Source organism: Chiloscyllium plagiosum, chromosome 32, assembly GCF_004010195.1.
Source record: "Chiloscyllium plagiosum isolate BGI_BamShark_2017 chromosome 32, ASM401019v2, whole genome shotgun sequence".
In the NCBI taxonomy this organism is placed as follows: Eukaryota; Metazoa; Chordata; class Chondrichthyes; order Orectolobiformes; family Hemiscylliidae; genus Chiloscyllium; species Chiloscyllium plagiosum.
In genome coordinates, this window is record NC_057741.1 from 21523535 (window position 1) to 21547260 (window position 23726).

A 23726-nucleotide genomic window follows, 5' to 3' on the forward strand; every position below is an offset into this window, starting at 1 on the left:
GTCATTTATCTAAATGATTTGGACATATAAATGGGCCGAGGAGTGGCAGATGGAATTTAATTTCAATAAATGTGAGCTGCTGCATTTTGGAAGGGGAAATCAGAGTAGGACTTTATACACTTAATGGTAAGGTCCTGGGGAGTGTTGCTGAACAAAGAGACCATGGAGTACAGGTTCATAATTCCTTAAAAGCAGAATCACAGGTAGAGGATAGAGAAGAAGACATTTGATATGCTTGCCTTTATTGGTCACTGCATTGAGGATAGGAGTTGAGAGGTCATATTGTGGCTATACAGGACATTGATTAGGCCACTTTTAGAATACAGTGTTCAGTTCTGATTTCTCTGCTATAGGAAGGATGTTGTGAAACTTGAAAGGGTTCAGAAAAGATTTACAAGGATGTTGCCAGGGTTGGAAGATTTGAACAAAGGGAGAGGTTGAATCGGCTGGGGCTACTTTCTCTGGAGCATCAGAGGCTGAGGGTGACTTGATAGAGGTTTATATAATCATGAGGGGCATGGGTAGCCAAGTTCTCAGGGTAGCAGAGTCCAAACCTAGAGGGCATAGGTTTAAGGTGAGAGGGGAAAGATTTAAAAGTGCAACCTAAAGGGCAACCTTTTCGTGCAGAGTGTGGTGCGTGTATGGAATGAGCTGCCAGAGAAAGTGGTGGAGGCTGGTACAATTCCAACATTTAAAAGGCATCTGGATGGGTACATGAATACGAAGGGTTTAGAGGGATATGGGCCAAATGCAGGCATATGGGACTGGATTAACTTAGATAATGTGGTCAGCATGGATGACTTGGACCAAAGGGTCCATTTCCATGCTGTACAACTGTATGACCCTGAGCGGGTGGGGGTTGTTGTTGGCATTAGTGCATACGTAGCTAACATTCCCCTAAAATATGCAGAACTAACAGATATTTGCTGATTGAGGTTGGAGGTACGCCAAGTGGATGTCCTCTTTTAGCTTCCCACAACTGAACACGAGTTCAGCAGCAGGAAGGATCTCTGACCAGTGCTATTTAAAGTGTTCATCAACTTTTTTGAAGTTAGCGCGTGGTCTATTTCTTTTGCTGATTGCTTGGATTTTGCACATTTCACAGAAAGCATTTGGGACTTTCTGTACTTTTAAGCTGCAAGTGTCGGAAGGGAGTGGTACAACCGATGCTGAAGAATCTTTTATGAATTTCCTGAGTTCTGAATAAATCAGGACTTCCAAATATGGATGCACCTAATTGGCATAACTCTTGAAAACATCAAGACGAGGAGAATGAGCAGAAGCCATGCAAGGCAGGACAGGCTGCCCAAAGAGACAATAAGAGCAAGGAAAACAAATAGCTCTCAGCAGGGCTAATATCACTCACAGCCAGCTTTCATCCTTATAAAAGGGAAGGGCACTGGTGAGCAAGTGCTGAAAGTGTTGCTGGAAATTAATCTGACCTGGGAATTAATAAGGAATGACACAATGTGGGAGAGACTGAGCAGGGGACTCTGCAGAGGGTCTTGAGTGTAGTTTGCAGGAGTATTTTGACCGCCAGGGAGCCCTTTTACTCGCTGGCTCCAGGGAGCCCTTTTATTCGCTGGCATCTAGTCCGAGCTTCAGCTTGAAGCTGGGTGGGTGCCTACCACTGGCTGCACAGAGAAATCATTATAATAAGCAGCACAAATTTTGAATGCTGTCTGCAGTTCAATCGACTTGCACAGCATTGTTAATCCATGCCCATTTTCAAGGACCATTCAATTTAACTCCTGACCTATATTTTAAATGCGCAAGTGAAAGAATGTTTTTCAACAAAACTGTTGTCGGCACACAAAGTGTGACCTTGTCACATGAAAAATAAATAGATGTTTTTGTCAAAAGCTGTACCTCAGAAGAAATGGTTTTCAGTAGTTGAAAAATCGATAATTCGTGGGGACAGATTTAGTGATTTGTGAATGTACCAAAGGACACAAGGAAAAGCCTTTAGTTTTGGGATACAACACTATATTTGGTGATGAAACAGATTTAGTTGTAACTCTCTAAAGGAAATTAAGTAAATATTTGGGGGAGATTTTTAAAAAAATTACAAAAAGAATGGGCTATTGGATTAAGTGGATTGAACTTTGAAAAAGGCCACAGAGCCAAAGGGACCAAATTGCCTCCTGTACTGTACTATTCAATGATTTTATGAAAGTGACATTAACAGTAAATGACATAGGATGTAGTCAGAGATACCCATCTTTGTACTTGTAAGACAAGGAAATGTGGAAATTACCCATTATACTTTATTTCAAAACTGATATCTTTCACAGCTGGAGTTTGCAGTTTGTGGTTTCCTGAGCCATACATGAAAGGAAGAATATGGAAACACCTGAAGTGGACTTTCTGAGAGATCAAGGTAATTTTTACATTATCATGGAGTACAGTTTAGAACAGTTATGTAAAAATCATTTCAGAGAAGTCGCCCCTATGATACCTGAATGCATAATGGTGTATTTCAAAGATGTAATCCATCCACTATTTTTATTTTACTTTATAATGAATCCATATTTCAAGGGTTATATAATGTAATGTGATCAGTTTTGTAATGTGCAACAGCTCTGAAATACATTTCTTTGGTATTTTACTTCTTATCATGAACCTTTTTACTGCGATCTTAAGAAATATCCTATAGCTGAGGTCTCTGAGGAACTTAATGGTGTGGAAGAGCTAACTAGAAAAGTTAAGAGTCAGACATAGCTATTCAATAGGAAGTGGTACTCTTATTTTTGTATGAGCACTACGTTGTTGGTTAATGCACTGCCTTGTCTATTTAGTACTCAAATAAAATTAGTTCTGCACCCAGAGTGCAACAAACTGTAAATCTAAAACACCTTTACAGAAGCACCTTGTTTAATTTCAGTGACAAGGTTCTTTTCTTTCAAATTTATATCAATAAATCCTTCTACTTTGTTTGACACCTTAGTTGGCAAATGTACTAAACCAGTGAGCCAAAAGCCTAAGGAGCCCTTTTACATACTGATCTAGCTGATTCAAGCAGGATCTCGGTTTGTGACCCAACGATGAAAGTTACAATGGATATCTGTTGGAAGTGTTTGCATTTAGTACTGAATAACTACTGGATCTGGTTCAACTTGTGTTTCCCACAAGTAAATCATTCCATCTTTTTGAACTTTGTTAAAGTCAGGTGCCAGAGATAAAAGTAGAACAAACTGTTTTCCTGGTGCATCGGAGGCTGAGGAGTGACCTTATAAAGGTTTATAAAATCATGAGAGGCATAGATAGGGTAGATAGACAAGGTCTTTTCCCCAGGGATGGGGGAGTCCAGAACTAGAAGTCATAGGTTTAGGGTGAGAGGGAAACAATTTAAAAGGGACCCAAGGGGCAACTTTTTCATGCAGAGGGTGTTGCTTGTATGGAATGAACTGCCAGAGGAAGCGGTGGAGGCTGGTACAATTACAGCATTTAAAAGACATCTGGATGGGTATATGAATAGGAAAGGTTCAGCGGGATATGGGCCAAGTGCTGGCAAATAGGACTAGATTAGTTTAGGATATCTGGGCGACATGGACGAGTTGGACCGAATGGTCTATTTCCATGACTCCACGACTCTATAACTGTTCCAAAATCGAACATATATGATGAATTGCAAAAGAGTAAGAGGAAAATCTTTTACATAGAAAGTTTGTGTACAATAACCTCATTAATATCTTGTGTTATCCTTCAATAATAAATTAAACTCCAGATAGGTACTACTGAGCTAAATTCTTCACTGTTTGAAGGGGAAATATCCTGGTTGGTTACAGTACTAGCTAAATTGTTAAAAAAAAAAGTTGGTTGGGTAGACACTTTCAGATTGGTTCTTACTCTTTGGCAAGTCAGCTCTGATTAACTTAATAGATCTTCGGAAGCAAGGCTATAGATCTGTTAGTAGGGTCTAATAAAAGGATGTTTTCTATCTGTACTGGAACAAAAAGAAAATTAAAACATGAGATGAAATGTTGACTTCTATGATGTTCAATTCTGTGTTCTTTAGTTCAGCGATTAAATGCCGTGCTCAGTCAATATCAAGCAGAGCAGCTGCCCAGATCTTCTGTTGGTCAGGTACAGTCATTTCCAAAATTGTGTTTTCTAGTTTTTGTAGCTATGTATAATCTTTGAGGATGTTTGTGTTTTAAAACATGCTGCTGCAGAATTTCTGAACCAGACTTGGGATTGAATTCTTTATGCATTACGCAAATTCAAAATTGTCTCTGCTTTTGCACCCTGTAATTGACAAAATGTCAAATATTTGGTAGTAGTTCTCTACTCCATGTATGGGTTTGGGAGGTGGGGAAGAAGGATAGTAAGAGAGATCAGGGGAGTAGGTGAGAGATTGTAGGGACATTGAGTGCTCCAAGACATCTCTTCAGTATATGTAGCATACTGTTATCTCTGCAAGGTGCAAATTTCATCATATTTCCTCCTACCTAACCCCCCACCAAATAAAAAGCATGACACCAATGAATTAACCTGGTTAACCACAGAACTTCTTGAGGTAAAATATGAGGAAATTGAATGCTTGTGATCCTTTCACTAGGAAATGTTGGCAACTAGTTTTTTTAACTTCCTTGCTTAAACTTGAGTTAGCTGTCTTACGTGAACAAATATCTTGTGACATAAAATGCTAAGGTGTTGCCAGCCTAATTTTTGTTGCTAGACTAGGCATGATTATATTAGTTTTGCCTGTAACTCATTATTTGACATTGAAAAGGGTATTGAAATTCACAAGCATCCTAAATGCAAAGCATCTTACAAAATGTCAAGCATACCTGCCCACACAGCATAGAAGATTAATGATATTCTGCATTTTTTTTCACTATAAAGTACTGCTATGGTAATGGATCAAAAGATAAGATTGATTTTAAGTATTTACTTTCCAATGAAACATTCAATCCTACTAGAAAAAAAATTAAATCACTTTCTAAACTATTTGAAATTGAGGTAAGTGTCAACAGATATCAACTGGTATCATCTGGAATGAACCCTGATTACACAATTATGTTCGATCAATAAATATTTGAACATAATCGCAGTTTGTTAAATTTGTGAAAGTGGATCATGAGTATTTGAAAGTGATCATAGCTTTTTAAATTGGTAAATCTCACAGTGGTCTGGAGCAAAAAAGGAGAGCAGAGTGGGCTAGAAAAGGAGACGAGATCAGGGAGAAGGCATAAGAGGAGACTGGGGAGGGAAGTGAGGTGAACGAAGTGGCAGGGCAGGAGGGAGGAAAATAGTGCAGTGGGGAGTAGAATCTAAAGCAGGGGGAAGAGCGCAAAGAATGGGACGCAAGAGGAGTAGAGTGGAAGGGGAGGGAAAAGCAATACAGAAGCGAGAGGGTCTGGTTATGGAGTGGGCCATTTGGAGAATCGAGGAGGAACAGTGGGGTGCAGGGAGTTGGCTGGAGAATGGGTGACTGAGCAAAGTGAGAGGGAGAGTGCAGTTGGAGCGAATGAGGAGGAGGAGGAGGAGGAGATGGGAGGAGAGGGGAAGGGAGCATGTGGGAGAAGGGAAGGGAGTAGTGAGGACTTAATAATAATAATACCACAAAAAGTTTTATAATAAAATAAAAATACTATATAATAATTAGTTATAATTATGGCAAACCACATAACTAATACTATTAACACTGCAATGATCGCTGTCGTGATTTGTCTATTCTAAATAATTATGCTTGCAGGCAGGATTTTGAAAAATTCTGATGAGTTTCTCCTCTTAATTGCTTCTGTACTGAATGCAGTCTGTTTCTTTTCAGTTGATTTCAGTGATTTTCAGTCAAACACTGAAGGAAAGCAAACATTTGCAACTGATATGCGTTTTAATTTGATGGTCATTGATTTCAGATGGTCACTACTAGATGTCACTGATGACTTTGAAGTGTGGATCATCGTATATAAGTGTCATCAAATGCAGTTGAGCACAGGATGCTGCCTAATCTCTCTGTTAGGGATGCTTTTGTGCCCCTTCTAAATAAAGGGAATTATGAAGGTTTGAGGCATAAATTGGCAAGGATGGATTGGGGAACTTTACTCATGGGTTGACGTAGACAGGCAATTGTGCATATAAAGAATATGTGCATGGATTACAATCTTTATTCATTCCTGTAGAGGACAAAAGTAAAAAAGGGTAAGTGGTTCAATCATGGCTTACAAAATTATTAGTGATAGTATTAGATCCTGAGAGGCAACACATAAAATTGTCAGATAAAGCAGCAAGCTTGAGGTTTGAGAGCACTTCAGAATTCAGCAATGCAGACAAAATGTTGATCAAGGAGGAGAAAATGAGTATGAAAGTAAAATTGCAGGGAACATTAAAACTGACCATAAAAGCTTCTAAATATATGTGAAGAGAAAAAGATTATTAAAGACTATTGTATATCCTTTGCTGTCAGAATCTGTAGAAATTATAAAAGGGTACAAAGAAATGGCAGGAGAATTGAACACATGCTTTGGATTTATCTTCACAAAAGGGGGTACAAATAATCTTCCTGAAAAGTTAGGGATTGAAGGTTCCAATAAGAAGGTGGAATTGAAGGAAATCAGTATAAGTAAGAAAATAATGTTGGGGAAACTAATGGGGTTGAGGGCTGACAAATCGCTGATCATCTACATCGCAGACTACTGAAGGAAATGGCGCTGAAAATATTAGATGTATTGGTAGTCATCTTCCAAAATTCTATGGACTCTGGAACAATTTCTATAGATTGGAGGGTGAAAAATATATTACTACCATTTAAAGATGGAGAGCGAGCAAAAACAGAGAATTTGCAGATAGTCTAACATCAGTGGTGGGGGAAAAGTGTCTATTGTAAAAGATGTAATAGATTAGAGAGGTGCTGGAAAAGCAGGTCAGGCACCTTCTGAGCTTGCTCCTCGGATGCTGCCTGACCTGCTGTGCTTTTCCAGCACCACTCTAATCTAGACTCTGGTTTCCAGTATCTGCAACCCTCATTTTTGCCTAAAAGATGTAATAGCAGAACATTTTGAAAGCAATCACGAGACAAAGCCAGCATGGGTTTATGAAAGAATAAATCATGCTTAACAAATCTACTGTAGAACAATTCCCGCCTCAGGCGACTCTCTGTGTGGAGTTTGCACATTCTCCCTGTGTCTGCGTGGGTTTCCTCCGGGTGCTCCGGTTTCCTCCCACAATCCAAAAATGTGCAGGTTAGGTGAGTTGGCCATGCTAAATTGTCTGTAGTGTTAGGGAAGGGGTAAATGTAGGCGAATGGGTCTGGGTGGGTTACACTTCGGCGGGTCGGTGTGGACTTGTTGGGCCGAAGGGCCTGTTTCCACACTGTAATTAATCTAATCTAATCTAAAAAAAAATGAGAACAGTGGATAAGAGATTAGTGGGCAATGTTAAAGCACATGGGATAGGGTGGTGTACCTAAATTGTCATGGATTGAGAATTGGTTGACAGATTTTAAAAAGTGTAGGAATAAATGGAGCTTCTTCAGAGTGGCAGGTAGTAACTAATGGTGTACCATAAGGTTCCATGCTTGGACCAGCTATACACTATGCATTAAAGGACCTGGATGAGGAAACCAAACATTTCCATGTTTGATGACAATACAATACTGGGCAGGATTGTAAGTTGTGAGGAGAATGCAACAAAACTTCAAGGTGACTTAGACAAGTTGAGTGGGTATTCAAGTACATAGCAGATGCTGTACAATGTAGCAACATGTGAAACCATATACTGGTGCAAAAAGCGGTAAGGAAGAGTAATATTTAAATCGTGATATATTGGCTCTACAAAGGAATCTGAGTGACCTTATGCACTAGTCAATGAAAGTAGACAGGCAGGTGCCGCAAGCAATTGGAAAGGCAAATGATGTAATTGATCTTCATTGTAAGAGGATTTGAGTTCAGAAGTAGGGATGCTCACTGCGATATACAGGGCCTCGGTGAGACCACACTGGAGTATTGCATGCAGTGATTTCCCTATCTAAGAAAGGATATACTTGCCAGAGAGGGAACGCAGCGGAGTTTCACTCGGCTCTGGAGATGGCAGGACTGTCTTGTAATGAGCAATTAGTTTGACTAGATCGTATTCACTAGTTTAAAAGCAAGAGAGGGTATCTGGTTGAAACATATAAAATGCTAACTGGGCTGGATAGAGTAGATGCAGGGGGAATGTTTTGCCCGGTTGGGGAGTTTTAGAACCAGGGGACACAGTCTCAGCATATGGTGTAGACTATTTAGGACTGAGATGAGAAATAGTTTTTTCATACACTCTTGTGAAATTCTTTATCACAAAAGGCTGAGATGGCCATATCACTGAAAATATTCAAGAGATGGATGTATTTATAGTTTTCAAATGCATCAAGGGTATGGGTAGAAAGCAGAAATATGGCATTCACATAGAGGATCAACCATGCTCATGTTGAATGGCTGATTCAAACTCTTTGTTTCTATGTTTCTTTGTTTTTGCATCTTCATTTGTAGATTGTAGTTCAAATCACATGGCCTGACAGCATGTACAAATCACATAATCTGAAGATTTGACGCCACATGAGGGTTCATGTCAATGTTACTTTTCAAATTACAGCAACCTCCAGAATTCCCATTCCTTTTGGGAGTAAAACCAACAATTTACTGACCAAGGCAAAAGTCAAGTTACGCGGGCTGAGTTCGGGTGAAATAATGACAATGGAAATAAGCACATTGTGTTTGAAATCCATGGCTAGATGTTGTAGAGCCTGAATGGGGAAGGCTCAATGAGAAATGTATTTTGATAAATCAGTTCCATGATTGCAGTGTTTTTTCTCTTGATTCAGGCTCGGCATTTAGGTGAACATGATCCTCCAGCACCTTGGCTCATAGACAAGTGGTAAAATTCCTCTTCGTGTATTATGATAGTAGTGTGCAATTTATATTTCACATTAGGAAAACAAAATATTTGGGAGCATTGTTAGAATTAGAATTAGGTTATTATTATCATGTGTACTGAAATGCAGGCATACGAGAGTACAGTGAAAAGTGTACAAAGTTGACATTCCCAGCTCCACCTTAGGTACAGAGGTACCTAGGTACAAAGTAATAACAATAACTGTTGTGGTTCTGTTCGCCGAGCTGGAAGTTTTTGTTGCAAACATTTCGTCCCCTGGCTAGGCAACATCATTAGTGCTTGGGAGCCTCCTGCGAAGCGCTTCTTTGATGTTTCCTCCGGTGTTTATAGTGGTCTGTCCCTGCCCCTTCCGGTTGTCAGTTTCAGCTGTCCGCTGTAGTGGTTGGTATATTGGGTCCAGGTCGATGTGTTTGTTGATGGAGTTTGTGGATGAATGCCATGCCTCTAGGAATTCCCTGGCTGTTCTCTGTCTGGCTTGCCCTATGATAGTAGTGTTGTCCCAGTCGAATTCATGTTGCTTGTTGTCTGCGTGTGTGGCTACTAAGGATAGCTGGTCGTGTTGTTTCGTAGTTAGTTGATGTTCATGTATGCGGATTGTTAGCTGTATTCCTGTTTGTCCTATATAGTGTTTTGTGTACCGGAAGCGGCAGGGACAGACCACTATAAACACCGGAGGAAACATCAAAGAAGCTCTTCGCAGGAGGCTCCCAAGCACTGATGATGTCGCCTAGCCAGGGGACGAAACGTTTGCAACAAAAACTTCCAGCTCAGCGAACAGAACCACAACAATGAGCACCCGAGCTACAAATCTTCGCACAACTTTGAATAACAATAACTAAGTTGAAAGTTCAACATTGTGTGCCCTTGAATCAGGCTTCTAGTTTTACACGTGTCTTCTAGTGAAAAGTTAGGAAATCACCATGCCAGGTACTATTTCAAAATTGCTAAATGGCAAGTATTCCAGTATTCTGTGTTTTCTACTCAATCGGTACACCAGCCAAAAAAAAATCATTCATGAGTCTTTCATGAGTCTTCTAATGTTTGGACTTAAGTAAGAAATGTGATGCTTCCCACAAAGTACCAGTTAAGGAATGCTATATGATGCAAAGGAAATTTATAATGAAGGAGTACAAAACTCTCAAAGGAAGGAGGAAAATTGTGTTAAAGATTTGATAGTAGCTGACAATTTGGCGCTCTCCCCATTTAAACTATGTTCAGTAACCAGCCTGTTATTAAATCCTCAATGTATTTCACAGACATTACATTTACTCACTGACAGATGCCATTTGGCATATCGTGTTCATGCAGGCCCATGTCCTTTGCTACTAGGCATGTATTCCTGCAAGTTGGAGGTCTGCAAGTAAATGTGCAAGTGCTTATGGCAAGAGTTTCTGCCTCTACCACTCTTTTTTAGGAATGAGTTCCAAGTTCCAGCCATCCTCAAATAAAAACAAGATTTCTCATCTTCCCTTTACTCCAATTACTTTAAATCTATGTCCCCTCATTTTTAACCTCTTTATTGAAGTAAATATTTTGTCCCGATTCAGTCTATCTATGTCTCTCATAACTTAATACACCTTAATTAGTCATTCCTTAGCCTCCTCTGTTCAAAGGAAAACAACAAGAGATAACAAAAACAGAATTTTTTTTGTAAAAATTCAGCAGCCTTGGCAGCCATCTATGGAGAGAAAACAGAGTTAACGTTTCAGGGTGTCTGTTCTTCAATTTTGCTGCTAGACCTGCTGAGTCTTTCCAGCAATTTGGGTTTTTGTTTCTTATTAACAGCATTTGCAGTTCCTTGCTTTTATTGAACCACCTATACAATCTTTCCTTATAGCTAATATTTTCTAGTTCTAACAACATCTTCATAATTCTCCTTTGCACTTCTCCAGTACATTTTTCCTTTGGTCTGATGACCAGAACTATACACCGAACTCGAGCTGTGGCCTGACAAATGGTGAATACAATTTCTGCGTAACCACAGTCCCCTTGTATTCAATACCGCAGTTGCTTTAATCACCTTATCCATCTGCCCTGCTACCTCTAATGATTCAGTTATATATAATTCAAGGTCTCTCTGTTCTCTCACATGGCTTCTCATTTTCCGATTTACCTCCTACTTCTTTGTATTGAATTCCATTTTCTAGTTTTTAGCCCAAATGACCATATCATCTATATCTTCGTGAGTCTTTGCTGCCATCCACCTGACAAATCTTTGTGCCATGTACAAATTTCTTTATCTTGCCCTCTATATTAGAGCCTAAATCATTTAATATAAATTGCAAAAAACAAGGAATTGAGTGCTGCACTCTGCAGAACCCCATCGATAGTAAGCTGCTAGTTGCAAAATACTCGAAGTCATTCGTCCTTCTTTTCTGCCATGAAGTTAATTTTAGATCCAATTTGTCAGCGAGGGTTTTTGCTTTTTTGCCAAGTCAGGCATTTGGGGCTTTGTCAAAAGCATTCCTAAAAATCACGTAAACCACGTTCACCACATTAATGATAACTGACTTTCCAACAAAATGTGAACTCGTGCAAATTTTATTGATGCTTAATGTTTGTACTTTCCATTTTTTTCTTTGGCAGCCTCATGGCACCTCTTATAGCAGAATATGACAAGCAGATTAAGAAAATGAGTGAACAGCTGGATTGTCACCATGTAAGAATATTTGAGACTGTTGTGTTTTAAAAGTTGGGTGATTATTTTGAAAGAAAAATTACAGCTACAATCTAGCAAAACTTTTTTAAATTCAATAACAGATCCACATGAATGAAATGAAGTTAAAGCTTGAGAATGTTGTACGAGAAAATGAAAGGTAAGGTTACCCAACTTTTAAAGTTAGAATTATTTTAATGTCTATTAACTAAGGCCAGGTGCTGATTGTTTGATTGGATTGGTGGAATTGCTGTGAAATTAGTTGTCTATTTTTCTTGAAATTAAGTATTACTCTATTTTCTAACTGGAATACATATGATTGACTGTACTGCAGGTTGCATTCAGAATTACAGGAGACCATTGAAAAACGGCTGGAGTCCCTGCCTTCTGATGCAGATATTGTGGACGTTGACTTTATGGAAGATGAAGTAGTGAGAAACCTAAAGGAACAATTACGTCTAGCCAATAGGGTAGGTAATGATGAGCAAAATGATTTTGGACTAATGCTTGAAACAGTAATTTAGCATTTAAACTAATTTGTTTTAACTTTTAGAAATTGCACTGGTCAGTAGAATCAACATGTGGAGTGCCTGCAAGGTTTAGTCACCCAGATGAATTTTTTTTTGTCCATGGAACGTGGCCATCACTGACTAAACCTGCATTTATTGCCCATCCCTAATTGCCCTAGAGAAGGTGGTGGTGAATTACCTTTATTAAAGTGCTGCAGTTCTTGGGTATGTGGAGCCCACATTGCTATTAAGAAGGGAGCTCAGGGATTTCAACCCATTAGCTCGATTCCATCGGTTTAAGTGTGCTAAGCCAAATATTACTGAACCATTATGTTTTCTTTTGTAGTAGTCTGATAGTTTTCAAAGTTATTTCTGTGTACATTCACAGTTTTAAAAGATTATTGGGATTAGCTTCAGATTAGTATGACAGGGCGGCGCAACATCAAGGGCCGAAGGGCCTGTACTGCGCTGTAATGTTCTATGTTCTATTTCATAATTGACTATGTGTGATTCAAACTCTCAACCTTTGGGTTATTGGTCCACTACCATAGCCACAAAACTAATCTAACATTCTACTGGCTAAATGTGCAATTATAATGCCCATTCACTCATTTATTGATATATGCTTTGAACATATTTCCAAATGAAAAAGACTGTCACATCCATTAGAATATTTTTGTAAGTGCTAAACTAACATGTTTGGTTAGGCATCTAAATAATTTATACAATAACTATAGTGTTGTCTGCATTCACTAAGATAGAAAGCCAACTATGAATTGAGTTAGCAGTTCTTATTCTGCATGTTTTTTCACTACCAATCGCAAGCAAACTGTGATCAAGATTAAAGTTTGTAATTGTAATGGTATTGTAATGGAGATGCTTCATTTTTAATATTTCTTGGAGGACTTACATTTTGAGGAATTGTACAAAAATTAATTTATTTTCCAGTTTTGTTAAAATACCTCGAGTTTTTTTTCAAAAAGAAGTCATTGGTGAACATTGGAGATTTTCTGAATGAGGCCTCCTAGAAATCAAGGCCAAAACAAACTATGATTTCACGAAGGACTTGGATGTAGCATTTGAGGGTAAAGGGCTCAAAGGATAAAGGGAAAATGCAGGAACAGGCTGTTGAGTTGGATGATCAGCCATGAACATAATAAATGGCAGGGTGGACTTGAAGGGCCAAACGGTCTACTCCGGCTTCTAAATCCTATGTTGCTAAATCACATGACTGGTAAATGTTTGCTTTGCTGCAGTGTGCCCTACAGGGGGCTCTTGAAGTGTAGTGATAGTGTCCCTACCTCTGAGCCAGAAGGCCTAGGTTCAAGCACCATCTGCTCCACAGGTGGGTAATAACATTTCTGAACAGGTTGATTGGAAAATTTCCAGAGTCCTGCTGGGGTTGTTTGAACAGTGACTGGATGAGGTGGTACTGATTCCTCCCACAGTCCAAAGATATGCAGCTTAGGTGAATTGGCTATGCTAAATTGCCCATAGTGTTCAGGGATGTGTAGGTAAGATGCATTCGTCAGGGGTAAATGTAGGGTAATGGGTCTGGCTGGGATACTTCTTGAAGGGTCAGCGTGGATTTTGGGCTGAAGGTCCTGTTTCTACAATGTAGGGATTCTAATTCTAATAAATAAGACAGGTTTGGAATCTGTTTGCAGTTAGGGACAAGAAACCTACGAGGCAGAGTTGTCCAGTTCATCTCTCTCATTTCTCCCAGTGAAAAGTCTCTTGTGGAGTTCCAGTGAAATCTATTTGTTTCTCTGAAAGACTGATTGGAGGAAATTCTCAAGATTGTATTTCCCGAGCAAGCTTTATCTGAGCAACTTGGGAGATAAGCGAGCATGGTTTGTGTTGTCCCCACATGTGAGAGGACATCAGAGCAACAGACTTTGTAACACGCTACACTTCTTCCTTTTACCTTCAAGAATAACTCAATGTCTAAAGTATTTTCTTCCAGGTAAAGGGATCAAAAGATATAGGGAAAATGCTGGAACAGGCTATTGAGTTGGATGAGCAGCCATGAACATAATGAATGGCAGAGAAGGCTTGACGGCCAAGCGGCTTATTCTTGCTCCTACTTTCTACGACTGATCATCAACTCAGTAGCCTCTTCCTGCTTTTTCCCTATATCCTTTGATCCCTTTATCCTGCAAGAAAATACTTCAGACAATGAGTTATTCTTGAAGGTAAAAGGAAGAAGTGTAGCGTGTTACAAAGTCTGTCGCTCTGATGTCCTCTCACATGTGGGGACAACACAAACCGCACATGCTTATCTCACAAGCTGTTCAGACAAAGCTTGTTTGGGAAACACAATCTGCTCCTACATTCTGCAAATAAATCAATTTCGCTTTCTCTTTTCATGAAGAATGTGTGTATGTTTTGGAAATAATCTGAGGGATAAGCTTTATACTTCTATGCGACCAACTATGTATGTTATTGTAGCTTTTTTGAATAAGTTTTACTTTGATAATAAATCAAATATAGTGTTTATTAAGAAATCTAACTGATCCCATTTAATTGAATGCCTTTCTGCTTCCTGATCATTCAGAAGGTGGTACGTTGAGTATTCAATCAGCTGGGGGAAAATATGTTTACTGCACAAACAGAAATATTGTCTGGCTTGGTCTGGCAGCAATTATGGAGAGAAAAACAAACAAAATTGGTGTTTCAAGTCCAGTAACCCTTCTTTAGAATTGATGGCACCTGGGAAAATATGTTATTATGTTAATGATACAGGGTGGGGGAGGAAAAGGAATGAGTGGATAGGTGGAGATGGAGCAAGAAAAAGGTCGGCAGTCGAGGGGATGATAGGCAAAAGAATAGCTAAGTGAGTGATAATGGGGAAATTAAAATATTTTTAACCTGGTTATCCTGTGTGATGGAGTGATTGAAGGTTTCATGTTGACAAGCTTAAATTTAAAGTCATGTTGAAGTGATAGTAGGTTTGGCACAGACGCAAAGAAAAGAAACAATATTATGTCAAGCCTACTATTTTGAGGCTTTTGGTCAAAAACAAAGTAAGAATAACAAATTGACAAATAAAATCCTTAGTAACTAAAGAAAGGCATACACTTCTGACCTTTCAGAGTCTGTGTCATCAAAGTGAAATCCAAATATAATTTGATTTACAGTTCAGGAATTATCACCATTCTGCAATTTCTTGCTGATGGAAAAATTAGTTCCTAACTGGTTTGTCTTGTTTTTTTAGGAAAAAGACCTAGCCTTGGAGTTATGGCAGTTGGTTTCACAAGCTTTAGATCGAATGCAACAGATGTATCAAGATCATGTGTCAGATACTCAGAATCAAGCCTTTGACCAACAACAATGGAATGTATGACATCCTTAATATTTTTATATCTCATTGACCTAAATGAGCATTGTACATTTCCATATCAGAAAAATAGAGAGATTTATCTTGTTAAAAATATCATTTTCTATTCATTTTTTTTTCAAGTGGCTGTGAGATGATTGATAAATTACAAGTTTCTGTGATCCACCAGCAAGTGCATAAATCTTTGGTACTTTTCTTTTCAGGAACAGCTGGCCCACTTCCGACAACTTACTCAGGAGCTTCAAGTGGCCAATCAAAAATTAAAACTGGTAAGGCAAAGCATCTGGAAAGTGCTCAAATAGCATCCCATACAACCTATTTGTAGTTTCACATATTGAACTCTATGGAAAATATTTTGGCTCAAGCAAATTTTTGATGGAAGAATTGTGTTTCAAGAGCTCACAAATCACCAGGCAATTTAATAGTTTTTGTGCCAATATTTTCTTCCCCAAAGTGCTAACGCAGTCCTGTATTAAAATATCACTTGAGTCAGCAATAACAATTTGAATTTATTGAACATTTTTAATTTATTAACATGCCCTGAGATACCTAATAGGAGAGTTAGCAAATAAAATTTGACACCTAGCCTCTTTTGATATTAAGGATTTGTCCATGGGTTAAAATGTGACCTAAACACAATTAGGACTGCTGCCAAATTTGCTAAATATTCCAGGATTGATCCAAATGTTAAGATAAATCAACTTTTGTTTTAATCAATTACCAACTGTTTCCTTAAACACACCTCCTTTACCTCTCACTGATCATTTTGAATCTCAAGTTTGAAGGACAACCAGATGGCACTCCATCTGATTCTGGTCTTGCCACCAATATCACAGGAAGCAGAGGCTGCTGGATTACCTTCTAGCCTGTCAATATCCCTTCCCATACCCAGTCGTGTATTTTGTCATTGTGGCCTTGGCATGAAGCAGCTGCCAGGAGGTACCCCAACTCTACTGCAGAACCTCTCTTCTCACACACTTTGTCTAGAGTGTGAGGATACAGCAGCTGTAATGTGATGTCTTGCAGTCCAAGAACCTATCTGTCTTGGCCAATGAGGAAGATGATGCTTTGAGTGAATGTGCTCTGCTCCATTGGCTCTTGTTGATCGGAGAGATCACAAGATACCAGTTAGTCCTCAATGTACTTCCATTCAGGTCTTCACGAGATTAGGTCAGAATTGGATGGTATGTGTCTTTTTCTTTTAAACCATGTTGTGACACCACTCTGATAGATGGGCCTTGAACTTTCTGATATAGAGTTAGGGGCACTATCACTGTGCCACAAGAGCAGCCTGGATGGTATGATGTCAGTTGTCATGCTGATTTGCATTCAAAGCAGATGGATAGTGTGTCATTAATGCAGTTTAATTCCTGGAGTAGCTGTATGGGTGGTCTCTCATATATTAGTCCTGGTTCTGTCCTGTTTCAGAAATGGTTACTCTTACCAATTTGGATATTGCTTTGTAATTTTTTTTCCAATTGATTTTCAGATCAATATTATGAGTTTCAAAATTTGCATTCACTGCACTGACTTGCAGGATCTGACCCATGATTCTCTACCTGCATTCTACACCACCCCAAATGTACCATGAGCTCTGTTTCCTGGATGATCTTCCACCCTTCCTCTAGTTTTGGTTGAACATCTTGTATTATTATGGGCAACATCCCAGTTTTATTCCCAGAGTCCCTACCTGTCAAGGTTTTTGATGCCCTTGCTGACTCTGTACCCTCTCAACATTAATGACAGAGTGATCGTGACTTCGTTGGCTCCCAACTGACTGCAGGTCATCTCTCCAGACTGAATTTATAAAACAAGCCTTATAAAACAAGCCTAACAAACCATCCATCAAGGCCCAGGATGATAGGCTGATTCTGCTGGACTTGCATTTAATAAACTGCCTGACAGAGTATTGGGGGAAACACACACCTTTGCCTTTCACACATTACCATGCTTCTTATGCAAAAGAAGTGCATTTGCCATGCTGCAAACAAATGCACCACCTCTGAGCTTGACACAGCACCATGCTCTTTTCCTTCGGGGCTTCAGTATCCTAATCACAAGCTGCCTACTTTCCTGCTATGCTATCATTCGTAGACATTCAGAGACAAAAGCTGCTGCCTGACTTTGTCTGCAAAAGTGCTATCTGTGAAACAGAAGCTAGTGTGTTGCCATTCTCCAGTTAAGTTGAGCAATGGGCCAGGGATACATCTTACCTTCGTTTCTCTCGAAGTGTCGCCTACAGTTGTGGAAGTTGCAGCAAAAATGAAAACTAGGATCATTAAGAAGATTTCAGTAGAGGCACCTCATGTTATGTACTCACCCAAACTGACAGCTAGAAAATAAACAAGTACTCTTTGCTTTCTGAACCATTGAGTGACCTATCTTCTGTTCTTTTTGACTTTGTTCCCACTAAGCTGCTGACCACTCATTGCCTATTCCTGGTTCCAGTGCTAGGGGCCATTGGAAATAATCTCCTTTTCTCTCTGATATTGTCCCATTCTCATTCCAATCTGCTGTCATCTTGTTTCTGCTTAAAAACCTACCCTTGATTCCTTTGTTCTCATAAGCCACAATCTCATAGCCAACCTTCCTTCCTCCCAGACTCATTTAACTCCTTCCTTAAACTCCACATGTGTACCTCTCTCATCAAGTCACAAATTATATCATATTTTATGATTGTTAATGAAATTTGCAATGCCTTTACATCCTTTTCAATCAGTCTGCAATCTTTTACATATTCTTTCTCATTTCTCAGTGCCTCCTCTGTTGTTAAGTTCAGTGGAACTATTTTCTTAGTTCTTGTCTGTTCAGTCACACCCAACAAACTGCCTGTTGAGGTTTATCTCCCTGCTTCGATGCAGTTACTCCCAGATTCCCTGCATTTATATGTCTATGACACTCTCATTTCTCATCTATATGCTGCCACTTAGTGACATTATTCAAAATCTGTTTTCACTTGCATCGTGAAAACTCATGTAACTCTACTTCACCAACACCATCATCTTCAAACATGGTCTCCGACTTAAGGTGAGGTCTTGGTACTTCATTGAACTGAGCTTTTGATCCCATATTCTATCACTAAGATTGTCTATATTCAGCTCTGTAACATTGCTTATCCGCCAACCACCTCATCTCATCTGCTGCTGAGTCTTCATCCATGCTATTGTTACATTTAAACTCCACTGTTCGAATGCAATCCTTCATCTTCCATTTTCACTTTCACTTCGTCCACTAGAACTCAGCCAAAGCTCTGTTGTCCGTATCTTTAATATCACCAAATCCCATTCGTGCATCACTCCTGTGCCCTCAGCAGTACACTGGTTTCCATAATATCCTATATTTTAATTATTTGTCTTTGCCTCCAATATCTCTCACAAACATTCTCTTAACATGTACCCTGTTGAAGCCTCTCAAGTCCTGTGCATGTCATTGTGGTTTCAGCTATTTAAGCCTTAAGCACAAAAGTTTTTAACTGTAAATCCACCTTCTTTAATACTTCTTGAAACATATCTTTTTGATCAAGCTTTTGATTGCCTGTACCCTATGGTTCACTGTCAGTTTTTGTTTTGATCTGTTACATTTCTGAGAAACTCTTTGGGATATTTCACTGCATTAAAGGTACTTTTGAAAATGCAACTTGTTTTTCATTCTCATTATCACAGTTAAGAGGAAATGCTGTATACCTGATGTGACATTAAATCAGGGTTCCATGAGGTGGAACAGGTGGAAGTGAAAAATCTATGGTTTTTGTTTTGGGGAAGTAAAAGATGTCCTCCATTTCTGATTATCTTTATACGCCAATGACAGGTTAGCATTGCAGTTTCCACAAGTAGTTAAAAAGGCAAGGGTTTACAGAAGTGTGGAAGTATTGCTAAAGTATTTCTGGCTAGAGTTAGCAAAGCAATAATTGCTTTGGAGGTAGTTCAGAGAAAGTTCATTCATTTGATACCTGGTATGAAGGGGTGTCTTACGAGAAAATTTGGACCTATCGTCATCAGAGATTAGAAGCATGAGAGGTGATCTTATTCAAGTACATCATACAGCGATTTGAGAGGCCTCAACAGAATAGATGCTAAATGAATAATAGCACAAGAAAGTAGAACAAAGGGCACCATTTCAAAATAGGAGATCTTGCATTTACAATGGGCGTGTATAAGAGATTTTTCTCTTAAGATCAATAATCTTTAGAATTCTATACCCAAGAGAACAGCGGACATATTGAAACATACGTAAGGCTGCTTCAGATGAATTAAGTGTTATGGGATGCAAGCAGGAAAATGGAATTCGGATCACAAGCAGATCAGCCAGGATATTATTAAATGACGCAGAAAGGTTAAGAGGTCAATTGATGCACTCTTGCTGCTTCATTTTATGGTTTTTATGATCAACATTAGAAGCTAAACTAACATTACTGACAGACCAGCCAGTCATTGAGCTCTTTGCTGTTTGAGATGTCTTGCTGGTTCAATTTGCTTGTAATATTTGCTGACAATAAGGTAAATGCATATCAAGAGCAATTTGTTTTCTGTCTAATACTTGGCATTCTATGGATTGAAGGACACCATATTAATACAAACTCATTCATTTTATAATCTCACATAGACAGCATTATTTCTTCCAATTGTATGCCAACCAAATATTAGCTAGAGTATTCATTGTCAATATTATTTGTCCATTTGAACAGATAGTTATGCAATGGCTGTACAATTATGCCAATGCCACTAAAAACTGCATAACTTTTTGACATTGAGAAAATTAAGAACTTTAATTTTAAAATAATATATATTTTTGTTTTTGCTTGTGATGAGGATTGTATTTTTGCTGCACTTATAAACACTGCTCTCCTGTTTTTGTTAATGAAGTGGACTCTGTTCTTTAAATAGTATGGTAGTTGTGACTTTAAAAACATGGAGGTTATTCTGTTTCCTAAACCCTTTGTAGGTTATTGAACCATCATATAAGCTTAAAAAGCTATGACAAAGCTTTACACCTTCCTGTTTTAAACAGACTAATCAGCAAGTTATGAACACAGTGACTGAACAGAATTCGGAACTGGACCAGCATCACAAAGAGTTGAGGTATGTATACGGTTACTGTATTTCATCATAGCCAAAGAAAATATTACTGTGAATGTTCATCTATATTCAAAATGTACAAAAGTTATCGAACAAATAAATCTATTAAAAGGAAAAGACACAAACAGAATTCTGAGATAGAAAAAATCAGAACTATTAGATGCCACGTGCTTGCAATTTCAGAGATGATTTCTCACTGTAGTCATTATCTGATCTATCTTTTGCAGGTGCTGGTTGGTATGTTGTATATTCCAGTCATTTTTTGTTTTTATTTGAAATGGAAACAGGCATGATAAACTTTCATTTCTGTCACTTCTTCCAGGGATTTCTAAACACTTTTTTCTTAAAATTGTATAGGAATACATTGGTTTCCATGTAAAATTCATTCTCTTCCAAACTGGCCACATGACTCTGCAATATGAAATGTTTTTGATATAATAGCATGATGAAACTGGAATTTGTATTGATCACCGGTCTGTCTGTTGTGAGGAAGGTTAAAATTTTCCAGCAACTGTTCCCAACATTGAGTATTAGTAGAAATACCAGTTGACTATACTAACTGGTAAATTTTTAGTATTATATAATACTAAACTGCAGATCAGAATTTTTTCCTTACAGTGAGGGTTACACTTATGAGCTCAAAAGCAGTAATAATACAATGCTGCCCTCTGCAAGACCCAGAATCACTATTTACAAAGGGTAGAAAATTAACTGGTTGCCATCCGAGCTTTCATTCCTATTCAGCCCCTCAGAGCTGCCTACCAGCCAAGGAGCTGGCAACTCAATAGCCTCAGTATTACTACGGGAGTGGTGAACAATGCTGGAACTGCACCAGGAAAAGCAGACTTTTTGGAAGGACACCAACCTTCCAACCAGATACGATGTCTGAGACAATATAAAAAGTCATACATGGCTAGACTAGCAAGAGAGAGGAGTTGTGATGACAGACAAAGTATTTGACATTGAAAGGGCTGCATGGGCTAAAGCATGCCCAAAAGGAGGGAAAGTGCCAACAACACGTCACTCCCACTTGCCTCAGCAAGGGGATTTACTGGGCAGTAAATGCAGCAAACTATTCTGAGGAAATTCTCTTCCAATTTGATGGCCCTGCCAGCTTTGCCCTAATGAATTTTTATTTTAAACTTCTGTTTCTGAGGTTACCTCCATGATGGACCTGATAGGGCCAGCAGATTCGGAAGCGCACCTGCACTTCCCGGTGCTCTGATACCTTGCTTGTTCTGCTACCATGTAGTATGGGCTTGGGAGCCTGGTTTGATTCTGGGAAAATTTTGACACAATATTGTGTACTCAGTACAATGTTCAGAAATATGAGTAAGAAATGGGAAAGCTTTTACATTCTTCAAATGAATAAACTGAGTACCAGTTTTGTGTTTGGATCATCTGAGCTTAGGAGCTATTGAGATCTTCCTTTTCTGCTATTTATTGAGATCATTGCCTCAACTTCATTGACTTGCCTTTGTTCATTATTTTTTAGTTATTCTCACTAACAACATAGAAAATAGGAGAAGAAGTAGGCAATTCAGACCTTCAAGCTTGTTCTGCCATTCGATATGATCATCCAACTCAGTATCCTGTTCCTGTTTTGTTCCCATACACTTTGATCTTTTAGCCCTAAGAGCAATATCTAACTACTTGAAATAAATGTACTTCTGACCCTGTGAACGCGTAATTGCCTCGACACCATCTACACACTTCTGGTTATGGTATGTAAGGAATATGTTAGAATGTCTGAGTTAGCCTTTTGAATCTTCATAGGGTATATTGGAAAATGTGACAAAACTCCATGATGGTCAATCAGGTTGAAGAATTTATCAAGCAATCACCACATATTCGTGATATTAAGGAGGTACTGTTGCTACAAATTCCAATGTTCAGTGCTTTCATTAGACTATTGTGGAAGGGCATCTCAGACTTTCAAAATGAGCAAACTCTCCCGTATGGATAATTGCAGTTTTTCTCAAGACAGTTAGAACTAAATGCAACTTTTTTGAGATATGGAATCTAATAGATAAATGTTTCTGCTTAAGCCAACTGTTCATACAACACCTTGTGGATGTCTGATATATATTATTGGTTCAAAGTTTGTGTGAAGATTTGTAGCTCGGGTGCTCGTTGCTGTGGTTCTGTTCGCCGAGCTGGAAGTTTTTGTTGCAAACGTTTCGTCCCCTGGCTAGGCGATTTCATCAGTGCTTGGAAGCCTCCTGCGAAGCGCTTCTTTGATGTTTCCTCCGGTGTTTATAGTGGTCTGTCCCTGCCGCTTCCGGTTGTCAGTTTCAGCTGTCCGCTGTAGTGGTTGGTATATTGGGTCCAGGTCAATGTGTTTGTTGATGGAGTTTGTGGATGAATGCCATGCCTCTAGGAATTCCCTGGCTGTTCTCTGTCTGGCTTGCCCTATGATAGTAGTGTTGTCCCAGTCGAATGCATGTTGCTTGTTGTCTGCGTGTGTCACACACGCAGACAACAAGCAACATGAATTCGACTGGGACAACACTACTATCATAGGGCAAGCCAGACAGAGAACAGCCAAGGAATTCCTAGAGGCATGGCATTCATCCACAAACTCCATCAACAAACGACCAGCTATCCTTAGTAGCCACACAAGCAGACAACAAGCAACATGAATTTGACTGGGACAACACTACTATCATAGGGCAAGCCAGACAGAGAACAGCCAGTGAATTCCTAGAGGCATGGCATTCATCCACAAACTCCATCAACAAACACATCGACCTGGACCCAATATACCAACCACTACAGCGGACAGCTGAAACTGACAACCGGAAGCGGCAGGGACAGACCACTATAAACACCGAAGGAAACATCAAAGGGGCGCTTCGCAGGTGGCTCCCAAGCACTGATGATGTTGCCTAGCCAGGGGACGAAACGTTTGCAACAAAAACTTCCAGCTCGGCGAACAGAACCACAGCAATATATTATTGGTATATGAAATCAAAGTCTCTGAGATTAATGTTTAATACTGGCCATCATATTTTACATAATGAAGTGCATGTTGGCTACAACAGTGTACATTTGACACAATTGTTTACAGTCAGTTGAAACCAGGTCCTCTGGTCTGAATACTACCAATATCTCTGAACCCTCAATTGTCTGTTTCTTCACTGGCCTTGCTGCAAGCAGGGAAACATTCAGCTTCTGCTGTTTTGCTTGTTCTTCAGTCGATAACCAACTTGATTTATGAAGATGGCAGATAATGCTTCTATGTTCTGGATTCCTTGTAATAACTTCTGATG

General features: G+C 39.1%; 1 protein-coding gene across 1 annotated transcript in view; it reads left to right on the forward strand.

Annotated features, from left to right (window-relative positions):
- sclt1 (sodium channel and clathrin linker 1) overlaps positions 1 to 23726 on the forward strand; it is a 112792-nt gene that overhangs the window by 11722 nt on the left and 77344 nt on the right. Inside the window, exons 2-10 of the mRNA XM_043674192.1 lie at positions 2295 to 2380; positions 4019 to 4086; positions 8804 to 8856; positions 11461 to 11533; positions 11635 to 11690; positions 11865 to 12000; positions 15257 to 15379; positions 15583 to 15648; positions 20387 to 20457. Coding sequence (XP_043530127.1) covers positions 2344 to 2380; positions 4019 to 4086; positions 8804 to 8856; positions 11461 to 11533; positions 11635 to 11690; positions 11865 to 12000; positions 15257 to 15379; positions 15583 to 15648; positions 20387 to 20457 — 683 coding nt within the window. The 5' untranslated portion in view covers positions 2295 to 2343. The remainder of the gene's footprint in view (positions 1 to 2294; positions 2381 to 4018; positions 4087 to 8803; positions 8857 to 11460; positions 11534 to 11634; positions 11691 to 11864; positions 12001 to 15256; positions 15380 to 15582; positions 15649 to 20386; positions 20458 to 23726) is intronic.